Raw genomic sequence first — 7,007 nt, 5'->3', positions numbered from 1 at the left:
TAAAGAGTAGTACTTTTCTAAGCGTAAGGTAAGTAAATCGCGATAATCCGGGAACCCTTTAGGGTAGGTAAAGTAATAAGTAAAGAACTATAAAATAAATAACTTAATTTAGAACTATTTAGTAATAAATAAAGGCCTATATTTATAAGCGTAAGGGCGCTATTATACCCTATAAAAGAGTAAGTTAAGCTAAACTTAATAGAAAATTATAAAAGGCTTAATTTATAATAACGAGTATAGTAACACTAGCCTTTAGAAAGTTATAGAAGGCTATAGAAGCACTAGATTTATAAGTATTATAGATATTAAACATAGGTTATAGGTCTAGGTTATTATAAGCCTTAGGGTAGCTAGAGGCCGCTAGGCCTATAGCTAAGTATAGCTTACGAAGCCCGAATTAAGTTTTATATATATAAAAGTATATAAAATAAAAAGTCTTTATATAAATAAAATATTTCTAAGAAAGTTAAGAAATTAATATAATTATTAAGAACCCCTTACTTTATAATTACTTAGTAACGTACTCCCGGTATTATATACCTTTTCACTCTCTTTACGAACCTTAGTTCTAATATATTTATAGGAAGGCGTTACTCGCTTAATAGAAAACTAGTGTATTTAAACGTATTATTTAAGCTAGTCCTTTGCTAATATAATAGATATAAATATTTCAGACTTTAAGTCCTATAATATAGCTGTCTTATTTCTAACGGAACCTGTTATAGACTATATATACATGTAGCACCTTACCACTTCAGACGTGATTATCTTGTCCGTGGCAAACCTCTCAACGAGCGAGTCTAATATAAATACCTAAACTTAGGGTTTTCGAAGTCCGTCAGGTCTTGAAGAGCCTCGCTCTCATCGTTGTGAAGATCTTCTCCCACGGCGGCAGCTGCCGCGGCGTCACGACGTTTATTCCTGCTGATCAGCAATTGACGCAGGAGTACAGCAATGATGATCTGGCCCACGCAACATGCGATCATGACGATACAGCCCGTCTGATAGATGGGGGCTTCGCGACCGATAAAGGCCTGAGGTCCAATAATGTTGCCAGCGCAGTAGGCGAGGAAGACAAAAGCAGTTGCGGTTACGCGTTTAGTGTAGCCGCCGACGTTATTAGCAGGCATTTGCAGGGCAACGACCATGCTACCAACGAACGAAGCACACTGGAACGAGAAAGATAGTTCAGTTAGTTCTGACACGCAACCTCATACATGTAGCATGCGTCGAAACGCATAGGGACAGTTCACTTACGATGTAGTAGCCTGCAAGCAATCCTCCGTGATTGTCCCTCGACAGCTGCCAGAACAAGCAGACAGCTGTCAATGTTGGCAGCAGCCAGATGATCATGACGTATGTGCGTACGTTGGTAAACCGACTAGCGAGGTAAGGTCCAGTGAAGTTGAACACGGCGTTGATGGCGCCCCACGGTACACCGTAAGCGGTGGTCAAGAGAGGATCCTTGACGAAGCCCTTGACGATGAGCGTAGCAAACCCAGCAATTCCACCGTTGATAACCGCGTTCAAGAGGACGAAAAAGAAGAGCAGCCAGATCTGGGGGTCTTGAAACACCTCGATAATTTGGTGCATCTTGATAGTGCGGTTCATGGTGCCGGTTTGGTTGGCCAGTGTGCGTGCAACCAGCATCGTGCGTTCTTCAATGGAAAAGCGTTTCGCAGTGAAGATAGAGTCTGGGAGACAAAACCACAGAACAAGGCTCCAAACAACAGTCAGACCACCGCAGAGGGCATAGATGATCCTCCAGATCTCCCAACCGCTCGCTTGGCCGACACCGTAGAATAAGATGCCGCCAATCATGCTGCCAATGCCGTTAAAGCAGAAGAACAGCCCGGCCCGCGCAGGCTGCTCTTCACGTTTGTACCATTGGGCTATGATCAGCATGAAGGCAGGAGTAATGACGGCCTCAAAAACGCCGAGAAGGAATCTACACGTCGCCAGTCCCTTGAATTCGGTGCAGGCAGTCGTGAGAAGCATAACTGCGCCCCAGCAGAAGACAAAGGCTGCGATAACCTTGGCTGTGGGCAGCTTCTGCGCGAGATAAGACGAGGGCCACTCGGAGAAAAGGTATGCAAAGTAGAAGATAGATGCCATCCATGAGTATTGGTAAGCTGTTAAGCCAGTCGAGGGGAACAGGTCGAAGACAGCCGAATAGCTCAGAGCTTGCTTGTCGATGAACTGCAGCATGTATGTGCCACAAAGCAGGGGCATTAGTGTCCAATCGATACGCTTCCTGAGTTTGCGCTCGGTGTCATCGTCGGCAGCGTCAAGGATCTCGGCGAGGCGTGATCGTGGGATCCCATGTCGCTGGAGGAACAGCTCGGACTCGTCAAGCTCGGAAACAGAGTGACCGGTCTTGAGCTCGGCCTCATGGTCGACACTGGTGTGCGTTGTAGCTTTTTGAATCGCGTCGGAATCCGACTTCGGCTTTTCCTCTCCTGCTGTGTTTTCAGGAGAAGGGTTACTGCTGCTGATGTCCACCATGTTGATGAGGAACCAATGTCATGTACAAAGTGCTGTGTTTCGAGGGACGTGAACAAACCTGTCATTCACAGGGGACAGCGGTGATATAAAAAGGGCATACTGATAAGTGGATGATCGGGCTGAGTTCGTTGCTTTCGTTGTACATGGCCTGCGCGCTGAGGATGGCCCGGGTATCCGGGGGTAGCCCGGATACTGACGGTCGCGCCAAGGTCCCTTTATCAGGGTAAAGATAGGAATCTTGGGATAGTGGGCCTTGAACCTAGCTTTTTTGGGCCTGGCCATGATAAGTCGTTTGAAAAAGTACATGTACGTACGTACCTGAAGCTGGGGTCGTACCTTTCTACGGCCAGCGAAGGTACCTACGTCTAGTTCTTTATAGACCTCAAGTACTTTTCTATGCTTGCATCTTCTCATGAGTCCTCGTGCTTCTATGAATTAGAGGGTCCAAGGGCCTGAATTTTGCCTGACAGTCCTGAATTTACGAAAGGATTATCCACTGATGTCTAGACTCTGGAGTGTCCCGGGAGGTCATTCTGTCCATGTCGTTGGATCCACTTGGCACGATTCAGTTGCACCTCCCTTGGCCCCCCCGGATTCCCGGATTAGCGCTCGGGGAAGGGAACACCAGTGCCCTCGTGATAAGGCTGGAGACAGGGATACAAGTATATTCAGCGATAGCGAGAGTGTGAGCGATGTCTCCGAATTTGCCCTGCTACCTTCTATCGCCTCTGGAATACAACGCTTTGGCTGGTTGCAGCGGGCCTGGTCATGGGGGTCGATCGGGTCCATGCCGCCAGCGAAAAGAAGATGTTTCCCGACGGAGCAGCTCGACGGAGGCGACTGTCAGCACTGGCTGATTTATTTCATCATTCAGCTGATCGATCTGGAATTGGCGATCGAGGTGCGAACCTCATCGAACACATATGCTCTATGGAACCTGCGGTTCTAGTCGGCTCTTCGCCACCCGGCGCCTTAACGGACGAGGCTCAAGAGGCCCCTGCCAAGACTGCCGTATCAGGGTAGACCTTCGGAGGGCATGTGTCTTTTGCAATACATCAAGACACCCAATATATGTGTTGCTTGTTAGGTAAGGTCACTTACTGTGTAAAGGTTACATCCCACTGTCTGACTGCTATAGCGATAGAGCTGATACTTCTTATTAGCTTAATGGGATTGATAAAACAGACTAATGAACCAAAAAGTATCTGGATGTCTGGCTATCAAGTCTTGTGCGGTGTGAAGCACTTCTTGGTACGAGTTTTGGCACACCGCAACGCAGTAATCAGCTGATCGTGCGACCTCTTTTCCGAGCAGCAGTGCAAGCACAATCCTTGACTTCTGCAACGAATTTGTTCAAGAGGTCGTCTTTGGGGTCATCCCGGCGGCCGAGATCGTTCAAAATCTGTTCGAGGTTCATATACTGCTCGTGCTCAATCGCAAAGCCACATTCCGCGATGCTGATTGGGATTTTCGCATCCTCAACTCGCAATACGTGTCCCAGGTGTGCTCCAGCAGCTTCCGGAAGCCCCACGGAACTATAAGAGGTCAGTAACGGACTTTTAAGGACAGCTTGATAATATGAAGCCAATAAATCAGAGCTGACCTACCAGTATGAGGGTGTCCTTCGTCACCACGGTTGCCGATCGGCTGACTATCCTTGACCCAAGTCTTGTCGATCTCGTCCATGTTGAAACGCGGGTCACCGCCTGGCTTTCGTGCAAGACCTGTGGCTCATGTGGTGCCATAGTGGTTCAGAGACATGCCATTTCAAGCGGATTAGCATACATAGACTTCTACCACTTGTTGTTCGTAATTACTCACAAGTCAGCGGAACCCTTCAACATAGCAAGTTCCTCAGTCGTCAGACGAGGGAAGTCTTTGCCGTGATGATTCCACGCATCGGTCCGTGTTCCTAGGACTTGGAAGGTGTCAGAAACCTCAGTGGGCTAAAGTACAGAAGGCAGTCTCATGTTCACAGATAGGCTTGGCGAATTATCCATCTGGATGTCAGCCGAGAATGTCCTGTTGAGGAAATCGTGCACAAATGCTGTGACTTACCCAGCCGAAGGTTCTCTCAGTGGCAAGCTTTGCGTCACTGGCAGCTCTATCTTAAGATACCCGCAATGTTGATTGCACAAGATGTGAACGCGCCGAACGTGACCAAGATAGTGCTCGTATCCCACATCTGTTTACTGCGAATCTTGGTCACATGAGCCCCTCCCAAGCCCAGGGCCATTAACAGGTAGAGTTCCCGTGTTCAATACCACAACACATGACGAGGAACAGCCGGGTCTCGCGGGGAGGCACGGGAACCTGTGAGACCCCTTGACAGACGTAGAGCAGGCAGCTTCTCCGTCTCACGCTTCGCACCCCACCTCCCACTTCGGTACCTAGACGAGGGGCTGGAAGCTGTCGTCTGCTGTGTGCTCTACCATGCGTCCTCTACATGCAGATACTAATACCTTGCCTACCTACTTGGTACTCTTGCAAATGTCGTGACCTACCTTAGAGCGCTGCTATTTCATTTGACATTTGCTCATCAACTGTCCTGCCTCCCGACCTCTCTGTTGAATGAACCGAATTGAAGCCTCCTTTCACCATAGCAGCCTAGGCTCGTCTTCACTACCCGGGACCAGACATCACGACAAATCGAACAGTTCGACGAAGCAGAAGGGAGTGTCAGGAGAACAGAGAAACGCTCCAGATCTATTCATACTCAAGTCGCCATGTCCCAGACCCTGCGCCAACCTGGCATTTTTGGCCAGCTATGCTGGGACACGTATACCGTGCTGATCTTGGGGTTCGCAGATCAGCCCGGCACGACCCGCGATGACAATGTCGCAACCCTTGACAAAGCTGCCTTGAAGGTCTTTGACGCGTACCCTTCACTCGCTGGACAAGTGATCAAGACTGGCATCTCTGACACCAACTCTGGCAAATACGAGATTGTCCCCTACCCTCCTCATCAGAACAAGTCGCCTGTGCTCTCCAAAGACTGCACTGCTCTCTGCCCTTCCTACGCAGAGATCGCCGCTGCCGATGCGCCCTTTGCTATGCTGGATGGCGATGTACTTTGCCCTGTCAAAGGCATGGGATACCAGTACGAGCTTGGTGCTGAGCTTCCCGTCTTCCTTGTCCAGGCTAATTTCGTCGAGGGCGGCGTCCTCCTGTGCTTTGCTTCTATGCACAATGCCCTTGATATGAACGGCCAAGGCACCGTTCTGAAGATGTTCGCCGCAGCAGGTCGCGGCGAAGAGCTTGATGCAGACCTAGTCGCTGTTGAGCAGCGTGATGCGGACACCATTGTGCCTCTACTCAAGGAGGGCGAGGCTCCCGCAAACCACGATAGCATGCGCAGGCCGTCGGCCCTTGCAGCAAATACCGGCCCCAGCACAGAAGTCAAGAAGGCTCCCAAGCCGGCGATCTGGACATATTGGCGGTTTTCGGCCCAACAGCTCGAGGGTCTCAAGAAGGAAGCCTCAAGTGGCCGCACCTGGGTGTCAACCAACGATGCAATCACAGCCTTCCTGGTACAACGCCTCACAGCCACCCGTATAGCTGAGGGTCGCGTCAGCAAGAACGAGCTGGTACAGCTTCAGCGTGCGGTTGACTCGCGCTCGGTGGTGAAACCCGCCATAGGCGAGGGTTACCTCGGTCACCTCGTGGCTCTTGCGGACAAGAGCTGGAAGACGGCGGAAGAGGTCGCCACCTCCTCCTTTGCAGACGTTGCTGTTGATGTGCGGGAGTCACTCAAGGCTGTTGACGACCACTTTATCCGCAGTCTCGTCACCTTGATCAAAAACACAGAAGACAAGACGACCATCTTCTACGGTGCGGGCAACAAGGCTGGCCGAGACTTCCTCTGCTCTTCATGGGCGCAGCTTCACTGGTTGAACGAGTGTAGCTTTGGCAAGGGCCTCGGCTCTCCGGATTTTGTGAGGCGAGCAAGGATGGCGCCTGTTCCTGATCTCACATACATCATGCCGAAGAACAAGAAGGGGGACATGTACGTTGCCACGAGCTTGTTTCATGAGGACTTCGTGGGACTGGCCAATGATGATGGGTGGAGGGCCAGAGCTAAGCTTGTTGGTTAAGGTAGACCGGGCTGGGTCTCTTACATTGGCTTGGTTTTGTTTTTCGCGTGCGTGCCATAGTCTTATGTAAATTGTTGGCGAGGCATCAACAACTCTCAATCAAGACAAATGATGCTTCTATCCGTTGGCGATCAATGTCTGACCCAAGTCCGAGATCTATGTTGCCTAGCTTGTCACTGAAGTGGCTGCTAACTCTCGTACACCACTACATGCCGATCTCGGCAGAAAAGAGATAAATGTCACTGGGCTACTCTGCAGGCTTCAGGATGGTGCGAGATCCTGAACTTCTGCATCTTGCCGATGGTAGCCAGACAGTTGAGGTAGTGTCGAAGGCCGAATATGGCGCAGAGGGTCTAGGTTTCGACTGTAGTCCTATTTTGCGGCCGACGAGCGCTCTCGCTAACGAGA

General features: G+C 50.0%; 2 protein-coding genes across 2 annotated transcripts; one reads left to right on the top strand and one right to left on the bottom strand.

Annotated features, from left to right (window-relative positions):
- Window positions 1-681: 681 nt before the first annotated feature.
- F5Z01DRAFT_665279 (major facilitator superfamily domain-containing protein) lies at window positions 682-2,624 on the bottom strand. The gene is made up of 2 exons (XM_046264157.1): window positions 1,258-2,624; window positions 682-1,169 (listed from the first exon to the last, which is right to left on the bottom strand). Exons 1-2 carry the CDS (start codon window positions 2,503-2,505, stop codon window positions 801-803), a joined length of 1,617 nt encoding a protein of 538 aa, XP_046114698.1. The 5' UTR covers window positions 2,506-2,624; the 3' UTR covers window positions 682-800.
- Window positions 2,625-5,231: 2,607 nt separating this feature from the next.
- Window positions 5,232-6,599, top strand: F5Z01DRAFT_745362 (transferase family-domain-containing protein; the record flags this gene model as incomplete). Its single annotated transcript, XM_046266930.1, has 1 exon — window positions 5,232-6,599. One exon carries the CDS (start codon window positions 5,232-5,234, stop codon window positions 6,597-6,599), a length of 1,368 nt encoding a protein of 455 aa, XP_046114697.1.
- Window positions 6,600-7,007: the final 408 nt, after the last annotated feature.

Source organism: Emericellopsis atlantica (genome assembly GCF_019669845.1).
Source record: "Emericellopsis atlantica unplaced genomic scaffold F5Z01scaffold_33, whole genome shotgun sequence".
Classification (NCBI taxonomy): domain Eukaryota; kingdom Fungi; phylum Ascomycota; class Sordariomycetes; order Hypocreales; family Bionectriaceae; genus Emericellopsis; species Emericellopsis atlantica.
Note: the sequence above shows the minus strand (reverse complement) of the source record. Positions and strands in the feature narration are given on the sequence as shown.

Bases quoted from the DNA above. Each gene is read 5' to 3' on its own strand.
- F5Z01DRAFT_665279 (XM_046264157.1), bottom strand. From the start codon at position 2,505: ATGGTGGACATCAGCAGCAGTAACCCTTCTCCTGAAAACACAGCAGGA. The intron at 1,170-1,257 runs GTAAGTGAACTG...TTCTCGTTCCAG, and splicing joins TGCTTGCAGGCTACTACATC to TGTGCTTCGTTCGTTGGTAG.